The following is a 19917-nucleotide window of genomic DNA, read 5'->3' on the forward strand; positions in this document are numbered from 1 at the left end:
GCTAGAGGGCACCAAAGATTTATAATGTACATAGGAGAAAATTAGATCTTTGTAGTTGATTATTCAATATTTGTATTGAATATTTTATATCTGCCTTTTTGTGCCTGAATGAGTTGGATATTTCATCAAATTTAGACAACTTGTTGATTTTACAGTTGAATGCACTTCCTAAAACTAACCATTCAACCATAAACTAAGAATATTATCTATTTTTCAGCAAGTAATATATTTTGCATATGCATACACAACAAACCCATGAGTGTATGATGTACTATAAACTAGTATGTCATCATTTTGCCTCTTAACCACTGATGAATTCATGATCAAGTGTTGTGAAAACCTTTCCTTGCAGTGAATATTTCAATACCAATTGCAGACATACAGAAGCAAAATGATATACAGAATCAATGAACTTGGACAAGTAATGAGAAATCTGTGGCACCATTAACCAAAATGTAGAAAATGAATTGATAGTAATTCACTTATATGAAGACATTATAAATAACATTTCTGTTCCACATACAATAATAGTACATCATTAGATATTTTTTCAGAAGAAATCAAAATAAGTTGATTAGTTTATTTACCTAGAATCAATAAAAATAGTTCATTTTATGTCAAAATCATTCACTGAAATATTTCACTTGATATATCAGCAAAACTTTGGAACTAAAAATAGACCATTTGCAATTGTAAGAAACGAAAATTTTTTGATGATTAGTGAGAATCTAAGAGATATACTGTTCGAGTAAGCATGACTTGCAGTGGTACAGATGCTATGTCATCCCATTCACCAGTTACTGGGGAGAAAACCAGATTAACTAAACACACTGTTGAGGTGAATTGACAGGTTGGCACATCCTCTACTCCCATGTACTGAAATGACTTTTAGTAAATAAGAGTATTATTACTCTTAGTTTAGAAATAAAAGTTTCTAATCTAAATCCAGACTAGTTATTATGTACACATAGACACCTGATCAAAATGTAATCTATATGTAAAAATTGTCCTTTCTAAAGATTAGGTTAATAGTCCCAAAAATGATCATCTTATTAACAACTAGTTTCAGATATATAACCATTTAATTTTATTTTTGCCTTCTTCAGCACTCTGTATCTCCTTTCTTTGCACTCTTCTTTATAAATCACTGTCTTGTAGAGATATGAGACTTGATGTACTGGAAATAGAATTTTATATAATTCATTGCATGTAGAAATGTTAGTAATGTTTGCCAGGCTACTTGGTGGCTTAACCTTAGTAATCAAGATATTAAGTGAAACACAAAATGTAAATGAAGCACCAGAGAAAGTTTGTAAAGGACAAAAGAAATTAAAGCTAGTTCTGATCCCTTCTTTCAAAATGAGTCAATGAAGGAGCTTCTGTGTAGTTACTTAATCTGTTAGAAATAGTAACCAAATCTCCCTCAAATCTCACACTACCATCTTGAAAAGAAAAAGATACATTGAATAATGTAGTTCAAGATACACAATGCCAGAGAAGGACAGGTTGGTCATGGTTGGAACACCTTTGATCATAGGTCTTCATAGCTTATAATTAAGTAACAATTTCTTTCAAACTAAACCAAGAAGGGAACCTTTTTTTGTAGTCTTTTGACTTGCTAGAAACAACAATTGAATCCCCTTCAAATCTCATTGAGGTGTCTTAAAAACAAACAATGTGGTCTGTAGCTCATAGCGTATTATACCTGACAACAAAAACATTATGAGATGTTCATAATCAGAGATCTGCTGAATCATGATCAATTTGGAGAAAAACAAGATCTTTTAAGAAATTAATTAAAATATTTACAAATATAATTAGCCGTGGGCCTCTATCTTTTGGTTTGTCAGTCCCCCCTGGTATGCATATCAAAGGCATATTTTGACTGTGCTTGTATTTTGTGGAAATATTGACAGGTCATTTATTTAGCTAAGCTATGACACCTTCATTATGTCTGTACTTAGTGGAAACACTAACAAGTCATTGAGTAGAAATGTATGAAAGTTTAACTATCTATATTGTGTGTGTGTATTATTATATAAGGCAGCAAACTGGCAGAACTCTTAGCATACAGGACAAAATGCTTACTGGCATTTTGTCAATCTTTACATTCTGAGTTCAAATTTCACCAAGGTCTGTTTTGCCTTTCATCCTTTTAGGGTCAATGAAATCAAGTTACCCCTTCCCCCAAAATTCCAGTCCTTGTGCCTAAAATAGAAAAGATTATCTTTAAGGTGGCGAGCTGGCAAAGGCGTTAGCACGCCAGGTGAAATACTTAGCAGTATTTCATCTGCTGTTACGTTCTGAGTTCAAATTCCGCCGAGGTCGACTTTGCCTTCCATCCTTTTGGTGTCGATAAATTAAGTACCAGTTACGCACTGGAGTCAGTGTAATCGACTTAATCCCTTGTCTGTCCCCTCTATGTTTAGCCCCTTGTGGGCAATAAAGAAATAAGAAAGGATTATCTTATATAAGGCAGCGAGCTGGCAGAACCATTAGCACACAGAACAAATTGCCAGTAAGCAATTTGTCCGTCTTTAAATTCTGAGTTCAAATTACATCAAGGTTTTCTTTGCCTTTTGTCCTTTCAGGGTCAATGAAGTGAGCACCAGTTGAGTACTGGAGTCAATGTAATTGACTTGACCCTGCCCCAAAATTTCAGGCCTTGTGCCTATGGAAGAAAGGATCAAACAGTTTCCGGACTAGTTATGTTTTATAAAAAATAATTTATTTACCTAAGTTTTAACATCATCTCCTTCGAAATAGTCACCTTACGCAGCAATACACCGGTCCCAGCATTCCTGTCACTTTTGGAATCTGGTCTGGAAGCCGTTTTCTGTAAGCAAGCGCCATCCAACCAAAATGCAAATATATGGGAAACTACCACCTGTGTCATCTCTTGTGAAAGGTAGGAGAGTCCAGTTTGCTGGAGATTGTTGTAGAGCTGAAAAAAGAGGTAATTTCTACTCTTCTCCTCTGGAAGCCATCTATTCGCAATGCCAGAGGGCGCACACTCTCCTACCCTGATGTAATCTCCAGGGATACAGGCATCCAGCAACAGGACCTCCGTAATGCCATGATGGACCGTGAAGTCTGGTGTAACATGGTAAATTCCACTGTCTCGGCCACGGTCGAACAATGATGATGATGATGTAAGCAACTTGAGGACCTTCTGCAATTCGCTTTGGACCTCGACAACTTTTGAGCTGCATTTTCATTTTGGAGAAGAGATGGAAATCTGCTGGTGCTAAATCTGATGAATAGGGCAGATGCATGTTTTTAGTGAGAAATGCACAAGTGAGGAGAGCTCAGTGACAGGGTGTATTGTCATCGTGAAGAATCCAATTCTTCATGTTCCACCAATCTGGTCACTTTCACCAAATGTCTTCCCTCAAATGCTTCAAAATGTCGCAGTAGAACTCTCGATTCCTGGTCTGACCCCAGGGGACGAATTCTCGATGCACAATACCACATTTCTGGGGGTAACATCATCTTCCAAGGACGGTCTTCTGCTTTTGAAGCACCTGTACCACTTGAAACATTATGTACAACCCATTGCATCATTGTCATAAGCTTGCCAAAACATGCTCAATGTCTCTGAAGCTGATTTCCCAAGTTCAACGCAAAACTTAACGTTGGCTCTTTGTTCCTGTCCATGCAAAAATCTCAGACTACAGCATACACATGATCACAAAAACACATTTCACAACTCGCAAGTAAACATAGCAATGTCACTCGGCACACTGCCTCATGAACATCATTGCTAGCTCTCACTGCACATGCAACTGTGTGCTGCCATCTGTTGGCATGCTAGAGAACTAGTCTGGGAACTTCTTGATACCACCTCATATTACTTTTATTTCATCATCATCGTTCAGCATCTGTTTTCCATGAGCTGGATGGTTTGACTGGGGACTGGCAAGCCAGGACGCTACACCAGGCTCCAATCTGATTTGACAATGTTTCTACAGCTGGATGCTCTTCCTAATGCCAACGACTCCAAGAATGTAGTGGGTGCTTTTTACATGCCACTGGCATGGGAGCCAGCCAGGCAGCACTGGTACCGGCCATGATCGGATGGTGCTTATTGCCACAACTACAATTTCCATTTTTGATTTCGATTTGATTGAGATTTTGATTTTACTTGACTCAGTAGGTTTCGTCAAGCATTGCATGTCGCCCAACGATTCAAAGATACTTTTTAAATGGGCTAGTTATGCTATACTGTTATAAGCTATGATCTCACTTTACTTGCCGAGTCTTCTCACTCACAGCATATCTCCAGAGGTCTCGATTTCTTGTCATTGCCTCTGTGAGGCCCAAAGTTTGAAAGTCATGCTTCACCACCTCATCCCATGTCTTCCTGGGTCTTCCTCTTCCATGGGTTCCTTCCACTGTTAGTGAGTCACACTTCTTCACACTGCTCTCCTCATCCATATGCAGCACATGACCATACCAGTGCAGTCGTCTCTTGCACACCACATCTGATGCTTCTTATGTCCAACATTTCTCTGAGGCCACTTACACTCTGTAGTATGTGCACACTGACATTACACATTCAGCAGATCATACTAACTTCATTTCTTCCAATCCTACATATGTCCTCAACAATCACGGCCCATGTTTCACTGCCGTGTAGCATGGCAGTCTGCATACATGCATCATGCAGTCTACCTTTCACTCTGAGTGAGAGGCCCATTGTCACCAGTAGAGGTAGGAGCTTTCTGAACTTTGCCCAGGCTATTCTTATTCCAGTGGCAATGCTCCCTGAGCATCCACCTCCACTGCAGACTTGGTCACCTGGGTAACAGAAGCTTCTAGTTCCTCTACTTCTAGTTCCTCCCCCTGTTTATTGCCCCTGTCATCTGTTGCACACAAAGGCTATCATCCCAGTTAACCTTCCTTTGATGTTACTGCACCTCTTATGCATCCATAGCTTATACTGAGTACATCTTATGAAGTTTCTACAGATCAAGCAGGACCATCTACCTGAAGGGGTTTGTGACTTGTCCACCTTCCTACTTACTAGAACTTTGGTTTTTGTGATATTGACTCCAGGGCCTTTCGATTCTAACCCTTGCTTCCACACCTGAAATTTCTTCTCTAGTTCTGGGTGTGATTCAGCTATGAGAGCAAGGTCGTCAGCTTAGAGGAGCTCCCAGGGACAGCCTGTCTTGAATTCCACTGTTATTGCCTGGAGGGCTATGATGAATAAGAGGAGGCTGAGGGCTGAGCCTAGGTGAACCCCTACATGTACCTGAAATTCTTCACTATACTCGTTGCCGACCCTTACCTTACTGACAGCATCCCTGAACTGGGCCTGTGCAGCTCTTATTAACCCTAGTTTCTGCATCACCCACCAGGTAAGGGATCAGGGGACCCTGTCAAAGGTTTTCTCCAAGTCAACAAAAGCTAAGTTTAGAGGTTTATCTTTGGCTAGATATTTCTCCTGCAGTTGCCTTACCAGGAATATAGCATCTGTGGTGCTTATACCTAGCACAAAACCAAACTGCATCTCATCTAAGCAGACTCTTTCCCTAATTAGTTGGGCTATGACCCTCTCCATGACTTTCATCACCTGATCCAGCAGTTTGATATGCCTGTAGTTATTTCTTTCTAAAGCATCACCTTTACTTTTGTAGCAGTTGACTATGGTGTTGCTACGCCAGTCATTGGATATGACTCCTTTGTGAACTACTTGGTTTACAGTACAGGTGACTAGACCATAACCCTCACCATCAGATATTTTAAGCATCTCAGCAGTGATTCCTGATGAGCCGGGGGCTTTTCTTGACTTCATATTCTTAATTGCTTTATCTACCAGAGTGCTATCGATTTGGGTAGCTGATCCCATGACTGGGTCAACATTTGGCAGGCTCTTCTCCTCCCATTCATTCTCCACATTCAGCAACCTTTCATAATGGCATCTCCAAGCCTCTTTCTTTGTAGAATCATTAAAAGCAAGTGCACCATCATCCATGCGGACACATTTCTCTTCTGTAACATCATAATTTTCTCTCACACATTGTCTTGCAATCCAAAATACTTCAGTTCTTTGGTCCTCATGTTGCTGAACATTGGCAAACTTCTTTTCTGCTTCTCCCTTGACTTTATATACCTGTCTCCCAGCCTCTGTTCTGGCTATCTGGTACAGTTCCCTGCTACCCCAACTCTTCGAAGCTTTCCAGGCTTGTTTCTTTGCTCTAATGGCCTTGTCTGTGGTATTATTCCACCACCACATTACCCTAGGTCTAGAAGGGACTTTGCACCAGCTGTATATTTGGTCTGTGGCACTCAGTAAGCTGTCCTATAGGAATTTCCAGCTACCCTCTGTGTTACAAGTCCGTAGCTCCTCCTCCCTCTCTTCAAATTTCTCAATGAGGATGTCCCTAAATCTCTGACCATGTGAAGGGTTCTTTAGCTTCCAAATCCTTCTTTTCTGGATTGATCTGCTTTCTGGCATCCTTCTGGCCTCAAGTCTAAAGTTGCTAATGACTAGTCTATCTTGGGGGGTGGGGGGTACGTTCTTCACCAGGGAGGGTTTTTGTATTTAAGAGCAACCATGCATTCCACTGTCTGGTGAGGATGAAATCGATCTGGCTAGCAGAGTCGCCTGATTGATAGGCTATCAGGTGGCCATCTGGCATCCTGAAGTTGGTGCTGCAGATTAATAGGTTGCTTGTGTCACAGAACTCCAGTAGCCTAGTTCCCTCTTTGTTTTGGGAACCATTTCCATGGCCCCCATGAACATCATAGAAGATACCAGATTGCCATCCAACATGCCCATTAAAATCTCCAGCCGCAAAGATGAGGTCATTGCCACTATATTTCATTCAGTTAATCTCGATGATGATGATAATGATGAATACAGTTTGCCATAAGTAATAACTATAAAACTGAATATTTATCACCCATAAGTTTCCCATCGGTACCACACCAATTTACAAACACCAATTCAATGACAAAAGATTGTTATATTGCATCAAGTGATATTCTGTTGAACCATATTTAACACTCTTTACTCTTTACTCTTTTACTTGTTTCAGTCATTTGACTGCGGCCATGCTGGAGCACCGCCTTTAGTCGAGCAACTCGACCCCGGGACTTATTCTTTTTGTAAGCCCAGTACTTATTCTATCGGTCTCTTTTTGCCGAACCACTAAGTGACGGGGACATAAACACACCAGCATCGGTTGTCAAGCAATGCTAGGGGGACAAACACATATATAGTTTCCGTCTACCAAATCCACTCACAAGGCACTGGTTGGCCCGGGGCTATAGCAGAAGACACTTGCCCAAGATGCCACGCAGTGGGACTGAACCCGGAACCATGTGGTTGGTTAGCAAGCTACTTACCACACAGCCACTCCTGTGCCTATCAAATTTATGTCATTATTAAGAGTTACTGAAGGTGGTGGGCTGACAGAATCCTTATTATGCCAGACAAAATTCTTAAAGGTATTTCTTCCGACTGTACATTCTGAGCTCAAATTCCACTGAGGTCAGCTTTGCCTTTCATCTTTTCAGGATTAATAAAGTAGATACCAGTTGAGTGCTGGGGTTGATGTAATCAACTATCCCTCTCATAAAATGTCAGGCCTTATGCCTACAGTAGAAAGAGTTGTTACGATTTATCTTAGTATCAACCAGATCATCAGAATGTTATACACCGTTGGTTACAGTGCGCTTCCAATTTTGTCTTGATTTTACCATTCTTTTCTGTCTTGATCCAAATTGCTTGACTAAATTGTCTTCCCATTGTTATAGAGGTCTTCCAAGTGGCATTTTATGATCTCTTGGATACCAGTCATCAACTGCACAGGTCCACCTGTTGTCTATTTACCTTGTGACATGTGCTTTTGGTACTCTATGATCTTGTGCAATTGGTACTCATCATTCACTCTGCTCTATATTAGGATTTATATATATATATACTCTCTCTTTTACTCTTTTACTTGTTTCAGTCATTTGACTGCAGCCATGCTGGAGCACCGCCTTTTAATCGAGGAACTCGACCCCAGGACTTATTCTTTGTAAGCCCAGTACTTATTCTATCGGTCTCTTTTGCCGAACTGCTAGGTGACTGGGACATAAACACACCAGCATCGGTTGTCAAGCAATGCTAGGGGGACAAACACAAACCTACACGCACACATATATATACATATATATACATATATACGACAGGCTTCTTTCAGTTTCCGTCTACCAAATCCACTCACAAGGCTTTGGTTGGCCCGAGGCTATAGCAGAAGACACTTGCCTAAGATGCCATGCAGTGGGACTGAACCCGGAACCATTTGGTTGGTTAGCAAGCTACTTACCACACAGCCACTCCTGCGCCTATATATATATATATATATATTCAAAGTATAATTTGAATTTAAAGAAAAAAGTAGATAAATATATATTTTTAGAAATTGTTGCTTTATTTGCCACATTTCTTTCCTGAATAATAAAAATCAGTGCCCCTCTATGTTCAGTTTTGTTTAGGAATTTTCAAAATTGCATATAACAGTTTGGAGATAAACTCTAAAATTTCTTTGCTGAAGGTTTTAGGATCATAGTTTTCAGATTTTGGCCATTTAGTTTTCATTTTGCTGTACTTTTCTATCATTTAGCATCTGAAATTTTTAATGTCTAATGTTGCAGAAAGAATAGACATGTGGGCTAGGTGTATTCTTAATATCATCTATTTCATTTTTTTTTTTCAATTTTTTCACATCCTGTTTTGATGGAATTAGCTTGTGTTTCTTTTGAAAACTCAATATTCAAATATATTTATAATTTAGTGCCTTCGTTATAAAAAAGAATTTATTATTGAGGTTGAGCTAATTGCTTATTCCTTTTCAAAAACTGTTTGGCTTTTGTGTCATCATTTTATTATTTTTATTATTAAAACCAGTGTTTCATATCCTTACTCTTTTACTTGTTTCAGTCATTTGACTGCGGCCATGCTGGAGCACCGCCTTTAGTCGAGCAAATCGATTCCGGGACTTATTCTTTGTAAGCCCAGTACACACATACATATATATATACATATATACGACAGGCTTCTTTCAGTTTCCGTCTACCAAATCCACTCACAAGGCATTGGTCGGCCCGAGGCTATAGTAGAAGACACTTGCCCAAGATGCCACGCAGTGGGACTAAACCCGGAACCATGTGGTTGGTAAGCAAGCTACTTACCACACAGCCACTCCTGCGCCTATCAACATATAGCTCAAGTCCCATTGTTCATTTTGCCATAAACTGATACCATTTTAGGTACAGCTAACCACTAATTACTGCAGAAACACTGTATAATGTCTTGTTATCTTTCTTTACCAAGTTCAAGTTTTATAAGTCCGATACCAAACAAAAGAAACTTTATACAGATGTTTGACCTCTTAAATTTTCCCCAAATCATGCCTATTGTCAAAAATATAAAGTACATTTGACAATGTATTCCCTGATATACAAAGATGGGATAGTCATGATAGAAATGCTCACTCAGGCTGACTTGGGGTTAAACAACAATTCTGTGCCTAGGACATGACAATCTTTCGCATTGCAGCTCAACTTCAATCAATGCTATTATCCCTACACTATTGAGGACTTAATATAGATATGTTATGAACTATCTACTTATATCTCAGTTTTAAGTATTTCAAGTTCAACAGTTAGAATATTAAATATTTTTTCATTACTTATTTATATATCTTCAGTTTTACTTCTGGATTTTTTTCTGTTATTTTTTACAAGTTATATTGTTTCTAGTTAAAATGCAACCAAATATTTAATATTTCTTACTGTCAAAGTGATTACTATTTGGTTCTATATACTATCACTGCCATTTTTTTCCTGTGGATTAATTTGGCATATTTTAACAGTCTATTTTTAATTAATACCCAATTATGTATATGACTCCAGTCATTATTTTACCACCAAAAGACTAAAACACTTAATGGCACAATATTAAAAGCAAGAATCTTAATGCCAATCAGAATTATGTCTAATTTTTTTTATAAACTCCAGTTCCACATGAACATTCTCTGTGATATGTTCTGCTAGACACATTTATTAGGCAACCAAAATTTCTTTTATGGATTTTCATTTCATCAATATACGTGTGTGTGTGTGCACATGTGTATGTATATGCATATCTGTGGGTGAAATTTAATTCATGTTTTAAAATTGACAGGGTTTACAAATCAGAGAGGCGTTTTCAAAAAAATTATGAATTGAACTATTTTCAAATGAAAATATTCAATTCTAATATTTCTCAAATTTTGTTTTTATTCATTACTTTTAGTTTTTAACTTAGTTTCTTTTTCTGTTGATTGTTACAAATATTTCATCTATTTCTTTATAACTTTCAATTCAGTTATAGTTGAGTAGCCAAAATGGAGAAGTTTTTAGTTAAATACTTTGTTCTGAGTTCAAATCCCTCCAGAGATTCTCTACACTTTGCCTATCATTCCTTTCTTGTCAGTAAAATTAGTAACAGTCAAACAGGAGTTGGTTGAATTGACTATATCCCCCTACAGATTTGAGGCCAAAGTTAGAAATTTTTATTTCACCTCTTGCTCATATAAGATTACTCAGATTAAAATCTTTAGAATTTACTTTTTCTTATGGGGAGGCACCTTACATAATAATCATCTTATTGAAAAATGTTTTAAAAATTATTTTTATTTAAAATTTTTTTTGTTTCTATTTTTAATGTATTTTGTAAATAAATTTAAAATATTCCCCTTCTCCACTCTTCCTCTTTTTAATCTATAGTTTTTATCCTTTCTATTATTATTTTTACTACGTTTCTAACCATGTTACTATTTTTGTTTTAAATAATTTCTCTCTTCATCTCTGTGAATAAATAATGTATTTTTCAGACCCACACCATAGAGAAGCCCCACCTGTCCAGATCATCAAGAACCAAATCTTTAGAAGAAAGGCTACAAGAATATAATGAGACACGTGCACGGATATTTAAAGTGAATATTGGTTACTTCTCACTTCTTAAATCCATAGCAAGTCAGAATAAACCCCAATTGGTATCCTCTAGCTGTGCACAAATAGATACTTCAATTACATACAAATTAACATTCTTTATGAGCTTCTTACTAATATAAGCAAACTAAAACCCTTCATTTATTGTGAAAAGGAAGTTATCTCAGTTATAAAAAAATAGATTTAGAGATACCTTATTAACATTATTTATAGAGTACTGGTTGAAATTGGTAAAATGTTTACACTTTATTTCAGTTTTTTTTTTTCATTTTTGTTATTCTTTTAATTTTTGTTTTACAGTTCTTTTGCTTAAACTTTTTTCACATTCATTTTAAATACAAGTTTCTTTTTTTTGTCATAAGAAATAATAGCTGTTTCAAGAATTATTTCAGATAACAGCTACATCCTGTCCTAAATAACAATAATCTCTTATGATAAATAATTTGTAAGAGTGGTTCAAGCTGTGGAGGATATTGCTAAAAGAGTTTACATAAATCATCACATTAAGTTTAAGTTTTAGGGATCATTTAGATTGTTCTTAAGCCACATTTTCACCCCACACCCTTATACTTAAAAATCAATTAGAAGAGGCACTTGTAAATGCATAAACTGAAAGATTATGAACCGTTGCGATATTTCACATAAAGTAAAAAATTAAGTTCCTTTGTTTGAATGAGCTAAGCAATATGGAAAGTAAAACCTGGAAATGCATAGATCCATTTACCTTATTAAGGACACTGAAATTTCTACCTCTATACTAAAAAAAATTATTTCTTATTTATGCTTGTATCATAAAATATTTCATGAAATGTAATTAGTAAATAAACACATTGAATAAGGTTAGGGTTGCATGCTTAGAGTTTGGTCTGTCTGATATAATGCATTCAAATAAACTACAAGCAATATCAGTGTAAAAAAAAAGATAGGAAAATGATGAGATAAAACTGTTTACTGAATATAAGATTAGATCATCTAAGCTAGGTAAAAGTAAAGTGTTATGAAGTAGTCAGTGTTGATAACTGGGCTTAAGACAGAGAAAGGAAGATTTAGGTACATGGGATTTGAGTTAGTACTTAATACTTATAACTAAAACTGCCAAAAATAAAAAAAAACAATTAACAAGAAGTGGTCCTTCTACTCTTTATAAAATCATTTTCACAAGGAAATAATTATTGTTATGAACTAGAAATTTTCAGGGTGGGTGTACAGTCAATCAAGTCAACCTTTACCTGACTCGTGCTTATTTTATTGATTTTCATAAGTGTATGTCAGCCTTGATAGGATTTGAACTCAGAACATGTGGGGTTAGAACTAAATATTACTAAGGATTTAAATCTAGCATAGTTTTGTTTCTACTTACTATTTTACCCTTACCAGGAAATAAATATTCTTGTGCAAATTATATATTTAATATATGATTACTAGATCCTAACTATTTTCTCTGAATATACCAATCTGAGAAGAGAGAGAGAGAGAGAGAGTCTATATCTTGATTGTATGGGATTAGTTTAGTTAACACTTATTTTTAATTGTTACAGGTTTGTTGATGAAGGGAAGATATATGAAATGGGGAAAATGCAACTGAAATTAAGTTTTAATTGATGAAGGATATAGAAAAATATATTTTAGTTATGCAGTCTGTAAAGGTGGAACACTGAAGGTGATGAGAAGAGAACATATGTATCAGTTAGTTTTAAGAGGAACAGTCTCTGCTTAACTATTTCAAAGATACATTGTATAGTGAAAGAACAGTGTGCCAGTGGCTGGAAAACATTGATGAGTGTAAGCTTATTCAGAAATTAGAGCCTATTTCTTGTAGAGTATGTGTTTTGATGTATACATGTTTGTAGTGTATTGATGCTTTATAAAAGATTAGTTGCTGTAGAAGACGCTATGAAACAAACTAGGCTTCCAAATATTGTTAGATATGTTCTGTTGGAGACAGGTTCTAGATTTTCTAATGGAAAAGTTGATAGAATTCATTATATACACTTATGTGTACGACAACTAAAACACTCTTTATGCAATTTTTAAAAATGTTTTTATTTAAAAACATTCTCTGTTTCATGTGGATAATAATTAACAAATAAACAGTCCCAGCTTAGAGTGACTTTAATGTTATATATTTTCTAAGATCAATAAGCCTACTACTATTTTCAAAATTGTTTACAAGGTTGACATAAATGACCTGCTTTGATTAATAGATTATTCAACTTGTGGACTATTCTTTACCAAATAGTTTTGCTATTATTCAGAATTAATACTTATTATGTCTTTTTTGTTCCTCTTTTCTGTAGCACCCTTGAATTTTTCTTTATTGTTTTTTTTTCTTTTACTTTTGTTCCTGTTTTACAAAAGATACCTGACTATATAAAGCAGTCTTTTGTTAGACAAACTAATGCATACATTAATATGCTTAAGGCATAATACATTTGATGCAGCAAGATTTAAATGCATGATCTTGTCCTTCATACTGCATCATAACTTGACTGTATCAGTAAAGAAAATCTACTGATTGATTCTCATGGTGATTTTTTTACATCAGCAAAATAGATGGGGGTACAATGTTATAATATTCTTGCTTTTTCCAAGAAACCTAGTTGTAACTAACAGTTGAGAATAAAAGGATTTTTAATTAATCCTGAAACATATAGAGTTATATAGCTTAACAGTGCAATTTGATACAAACTTATAAGAAAACTCTTCTGCATAATTCATTTTGTATAATTTATCCTTTAATCTATCTGATAATAGTATGTCAAGGACAGTCATATAGAAGGCATTATTTCTATTTCATAGTACCAAATTTAGTTCCTGCTATTTTGAATTAAAATAGGTGTTGGTTTGTCATTCTGATCCTAACAAAATAGTCAATAACAGTACACTGGAGAAGATGAAATTTTTCATCTGTTCTATGATAATATTGATAAAAGGTGGGGCCTAAAAAGATGCCCAATAAATTATCAAATTTAGGGAAAAATGAAGGATTACAAACTACAAACTGTAAAGATAACGACAATGTAACAAAGCTAGATTTGTGGATCATAAGCAATTTTTCACTATTTCCTTTTTGCCATAGTGTCTGCTTACTGAGAATGACCAACAACAGTGAGTTCTCATACAGGAAAGAAATGTAATTTAGCATATATATATCATTAAGTATGGAGAGAAATTCATGTGGCTATATGCTGATACTTATTTATACACACAGATATACATGCAAAAATATCAAAAGCATATGTAAAGTAGCTGACATTAGAAGTAGCAATAATAGTGATTTCTCTGAAATAGGTGATACCTTTTTTTTTTTTTTAAGTTTTTAGTTTAAGAGTGAATCAGTTAATTCATCTTCGGTTGTATTACTGTTACTTCATTTGTTGAAACCAGAGGATGAAAGGCCAAGTTGAATGGAACAGGACTTGAGTTCAGATTCAAAATGAGCAACTCTGTGGCATTTTCATCACCTCTTCAACTCAAATATTAACAATAACAATGATAATTATGAACATGTTTACAATAACAACTGAATGTTCTATGTTGGTAGTCATTTAAATCCCTGTTGTTGATAAATTGAAAAAGTATGTAAAAAAAATGTGACCCTTTTGAAGGTTCAGTAACTTGTAAGGTTTCATAGTGAATATGTTAGGAGTGAAGAAGATTTTGTGAATTATTTCTAATTTCTGTTCATTTTATTTAAAGGTCTTAATAATGCTACATGGAAATGTGACTGGTCATTGATTCAGAGGAAGTAAATGGGGTTGGGGTAAGGGTCACGAAATATAACAATGAGTTTTAGTTTGTCCTTCTTATGCAAAATCTTAAAAAGTATAGAAAAACAGGAAGTACGACATATGTTATAGAATTGTGGAGGAATTATTTTGTTAATATGTATCTTGACCATATGTAAAAGACATCCCACTGACTCTCCCTCCCTCTCTCTCACACACACACACACACACAGAAATGTAATAATTTTGCAGAATCAAATAATTTACGATTTTAATATCAGTTTACAAGAAAGAAACATTCATTCCCCATTAAAAATATATTTTAATTTAGGTAAATAACATTTTCACTTTTTTTTTTTTTTTTACAAACTTTTGCTTTTGGTTGTTTTCTATTGTTTTGTGAAACTTTCGCATGAATTGCTGGTGAAACGCTTGCATGTACTTACTGCTTAAATAATCTTAATCATTCATCTATGAAATAGTGTAGCAACCCTACAGTATCAAGTAAAGTTCTGAACCTTGATGTCCCATGTTTGTGGCACACTTTGAAACATCTCTGTACAAGTCATTGAGGACAATTATCCATCAACCAGGCATCACACTCCACCTAAGAACTATAAAGATATGTTGTGGGCATTTTAGGTATTTAATTTGGAAAAATAAATCATGTTCTGAAATAGATTAAATGGAATCATTATTTACTGCTTGTGTGTATTTGTGTGAAGGAGAGAGAGAGAGAGAGAGAGAGAGAGAGAGAGAGAGAGAGAGAGAGAGAGAGAATTAACAGATTGTCAGTATATTATTTTAGATAGATTTGTCTTTATATGCTAAAAGTTTTCTTGATTTACATAATTAAATGACAAATACTTTTACAATGTCATATGAAATATTGGCTTCAGATAACTGAATCTTATCTACATCATATGATAAGCTTTAACAAATTATTTTTATTATATCAATTCTTATGTTTTTAAGACAGTACCTATGCATATCTGCTTTTGCATAATAATTCACACTGAGCTTAGAAAGACCACTGTTTGCTGATTGCCTGGTCCATTGCTAAAGATGTGTGTGATTGCACAATGTCGTGATGAATATAGATTGTTTCCAAATTCTTGTTCAGTCCCTTCTTCCTTATGTCTTCTTTAAGCATTTTGATGGTGTCAATGTACTGCTCACACTTCATAGTAAAACCTTGTTCCAGAAGAAGACACCCCTGTCATCCCAAGACACTGTCACTATGACTTTCTGTGCTAATCACTGACTCTTGAACCATTTAGACCTTGGAGAACAGGAATAGTACCATTCCATAGACTAAACTTTTTCTCCTGGATCATAAAGTTACACCCACATTTCATTCCCACCCACCCACCCATAGGGTAAACAAACATCTTCATTGGCTTCAAATGCTTCCAGGACTCTGCAGATTTCCATCCTTATCTCCTTCAAATTGGGTGTCAATTGCTGAGGTACCTACTTTGCACATACTTTCCAATACCCGATCTTATACCACCTTCTGCAATGCATTGTGACCACATCCAGTTGTGCAGCATGCTCACAAATTGTGACTCATCTCTCTGCAAATCAATTCCTCTTTTCTCTGATGGTTCATGCCAATCGTTGCAGTTGATAGTCTCCCCCTGTGCGGTTTGTCTTCAATACAGATTTCTTCTCCTTTGCTCTTGGCAGTGGTGTCATCTCTGTAGACAACCTGTAGCCTTCTATGGATGTGGGACAGCCTGGACTCCTCTTTTGTCAAGAATTCGATAACAGCATGTTGCTTCTGCTTGGAACCTATTATTTATTGCAATGAAGAACAGGAAGAAAATATACTATAGAGGAAGATATACTATACTCACATATGCAATTTGAACAACCTATATCAATTACTATAAAAGTTATGCCCTCTTTTGCATTACTTTGGATACAATCTTCAAGTACACACTCACATACACATGATGTATGTATAAATGCTAAAATAAGGTTATTATACAAATATACATAACATTTAAAATTAAATCCATTCCATAAATATTTGAAAATATCTTAGCCATTATAAAGAGATTATTAACATTAGGTAACATCTTAACTGCTTAATAGTAAAATATTAATTTGCTGGTGGTGATAGTGGGCTGTTTTCCTTTTTTAAATTACTTAATTTTCTGGTATCTGTCTCTATCCAAAGGAGCAACATTAGTTTATTTTGTAGGTATTATATGAGCTGTACTCAGTTCAGCAGTTATCCATCTGTTGAGAATTTTTTCCTGTCATGTTATTACTGGTATCCTTTGTATTTTTCCCTGCATTTTTAATTTTCCCACTTATATACTTTATTTGTATCACAATATTAACCCTTTCGTTACTGTATTTAATTTGAGATGCTCTGTGTTTCTTTCAATTACTTTAAATATAACAAAGAATTTAGTAAAATAGCTTAGTTATCATTCAGCTAGTGTTAGGAACATAAATTGCGACTAAGGTTTGGTGGAAGATTTTTATTCCAAACTTATGAAAACAAGACATTTGTACTCAGAGCTAGAGCCGGTTTCAGCCGGGTTGGTAATGAAAGGGTTAAGAGGTTTTTAGCTTAAGATAGAGGGTTCTTTTTCTTTTCTTTTTTTTTTTTTCTTTTTTTTTTGTGGTGTTAGGAAGAGATGGTATCCATGACCTTTGCAGGTTCTCCAAGACTATTCATATTGTTGTTTGTTGATGATAAGCACTTGAACCGCTGCAATTGGATGTCTGTAGATGGGAAGATCACCTTCTTGAAACTCAGAAAATGGTTTCAAAAACCCACTTGAAGTGAAGAATAATCAATTAACTTAAGCACTGTAATATTGATATTTGCTTGAGGCATGTAAACAAAAATTCAACTTTTTGAGATTTGAATGTAGAACACTGTGTTGTGGGATTTTTTAGTGTAACTCTAGTAGTCTAAATTTCTAAATTATTTCTTCTATATCTTCATTTTCTTTGTAATTGAAATAATTTTTTAGAGCCACAAACAGAAACAAAGGATATGTCCGTTGTAAGTAAAATAAAATGTCCCTTGCCTTATACTAGATAATTTTGCTGAGCAGAACCATTCTACAAATAATTATCAACAATTATTTTTAAAATTAGAAGTCAGATCATTAGTGATACCAAAAGAAGAATAAAATGTTGTTATATCTTTCATAGGATCAATAGAATTATTAGTTAAGAAAATTGAACTATTCAACTGAAAATTGAATCCAAGCCAAAAAATCTCTTTACTTAAGTTACCATTATTCTATTTAATCTATTATTATGATTTTTTTTTTTTTTTTTTTTTTAAATATGTAACCTGAGATCTTAGAAAATGAAATGACAAATATCAATGTTTGTGGAATCTTTTGTTTCTCATGTTTCAGTCAAACATGGTCAGTTAAATCTATTTAGGAGAAACTAATATTATTGCAGGTTTTTAAAATTATATCTAAAACCTTTTCAATTCTTTTTATTTCTCTGTTGTAATTTTAAAATACTTTTAAAATCTTCTGTAATAACTATTGCATTGATATATTCTTTGTATTTTATTACTATTTATTCTGTAAGTATACTGGCAAATAGACACATTCTTGGAATGGAAATATATAACTAAAGTAATTTAGGCATCCTGAAGGTGACACAATAATTAATCTTAGCCAACATAACAGCTACAGTTATCTCTGCTAATCTAGAATGCACTTTATATAGAACCTGTTGATATTAGCTGTGGTCAAGGCTGTTCAAGATTTGTGATGCAAATAGCTTAACCATTTGCAACACTGATTTCAGAAAACCAGCTAACTACCTAATTACTGACAACCAAGTGAGCATGCAAGACAGATAGACTTCACACTCACCAGGAAATGGGATAGACAGATGATTGTGAATATTAAGTCTTTCCATTGACGAAGAATGAACCACTCCGTATAGACTAACGATAAGCAGCTTTGGAGTTATATTGAGACTGAAAGCTCTCTCTGCTAGACATAAATTCAGAAAAGCTCTTAATGCTGTATATATGCCAGGACAGCTTGCCACTGATATATATATATATATATATGTCAGAAGAGCCACTGACCAGATCTGGCACCAACCGGATTGAAAGTTACATGATAGTCGAATGGCACAGTAGACAGAATTATAAAAGCTTAGAGTCAGGCCAGGAAAGATTGAAAGAAAGAGGGGAACACTATCAGATAACTGGAAGAGAGGCTAGATGTCAGGTATATTTAACCCTTTAGCATTTAAACCGGACATATCCGGCCAAAAGTATTCTGCCTGTTTTATGTTCAAACTGGCCGGATCTGGTCTCTCACACCAACCCTATAATATTGTTTTAAAAATTAACAGCTACCTCATCAAAATCTCATAGCTACAAGATAAGGCATGATTAGTTCAAAACAATTTGGATGAAGAAGCATTAATTTTGGAAGAATAATGTGAACACCAAAGGGTTAATAAGGAGAGAAGCTGACTAGCAAGGGAATTAGCTTAGATATGTTGCAGTTGAGGTTTGTGCCAGGACAGTGTACTACTGACATCCGCTTCCTAGCAAGACGACAATGAGAGAAGTTCCTGTTTTGAGCAAATCACTCTACCTGGCATTGATTGATTTGGGGAAGATCTTCCAGAAGGTATTACAATATGTAATCAGGTGATCTTTAAGAAAGTTAGATAGGAGTGGCTGTGTGGTAAGTAGCTTGTTTACCAACCACATGGTTCCGGGTTCAGTCCCGCTGCATGGCACCTTGGGCAAGTGTCTTCTACTATAGCCTCGGACCGACCAAAGCCTTGTGAGTGGATTTGGTAGACGGAAACTGAAAGAAGCCCGTCGTATGTATGTATATATATATATATGCGTGTTTGTGTGAGTGTGTTTGTCCCCCTTGCATTGCTTGACAACTGATGCTGGTGTGTTTATGTCCCCATTACTTAGTGGTTCAGCAAAAGAGACTGATAGAATAAGTACTGGGCTTACAAAAAGAATAAGTCCCGGGGGTCGAGTTGCTCGATTAAAGGCGGTGCTCCAGCATGACCGCAGTCAAATGACTGAAACAAGTAAAAAGAGTAAAGAGAGAGTGGATGAGCAGTGTGTGAAAGTCAAGCAATCTATTTACAAAGATGCTGTCGGTAAGTTATGAGTTTGCAACGAGTTCAAAAGGAATTTAGTATGCTGTAAGTTTTGTCA

The 19917-nt window shown here is 35.4% G+C and overlaps 1 protein-coding gene across 7 annotated transcripts in view; it reads left to right on the plus strand.

Moving 5' to 3' along the window:
* The window catches only part of LOC115211112 (cAMP-regulated phosphoprotein 21), a 242178-nt gene that overhangs the window by 155096 nt on the left and 67165 nt on the right, over positions 1 to 19917 (plus strand). For 6 of the 7 annotated variants that reach the window (XM_029780027.2, XM_029780028.2, XM_029780026.2 and 3 more), the window contains one exon: positions 10875 to 10976. The exons of the other annotated variant lie outside the window; for it this stretch is intronic. In XM_029780027.2, the coding sequence (XP_029635887.1) occupies positions 10875 to 10976 (102 nt within the window). The remainder of the gene's footprint in view (positions 1 to 10874; positions 10977 to 19917) is intronic. 7 annotated transcript variants of the gene reach the window in all.

Source organism: Octopus sinensis, linkage group LG4 (genome assembly GCF_006345805.1).
Source record: "Octopus sinensis linkage group LG4, ASM634580v1, whole genome shotgun sequence".
In the NCBI taxonomy this organism is placed as follows: domain Eukaryota; kingdom Metazoa; phylum Mollusca; class Cephalopoda; order Octopoda; family Octopodidae; genus Octopus; species Octopus sinensis.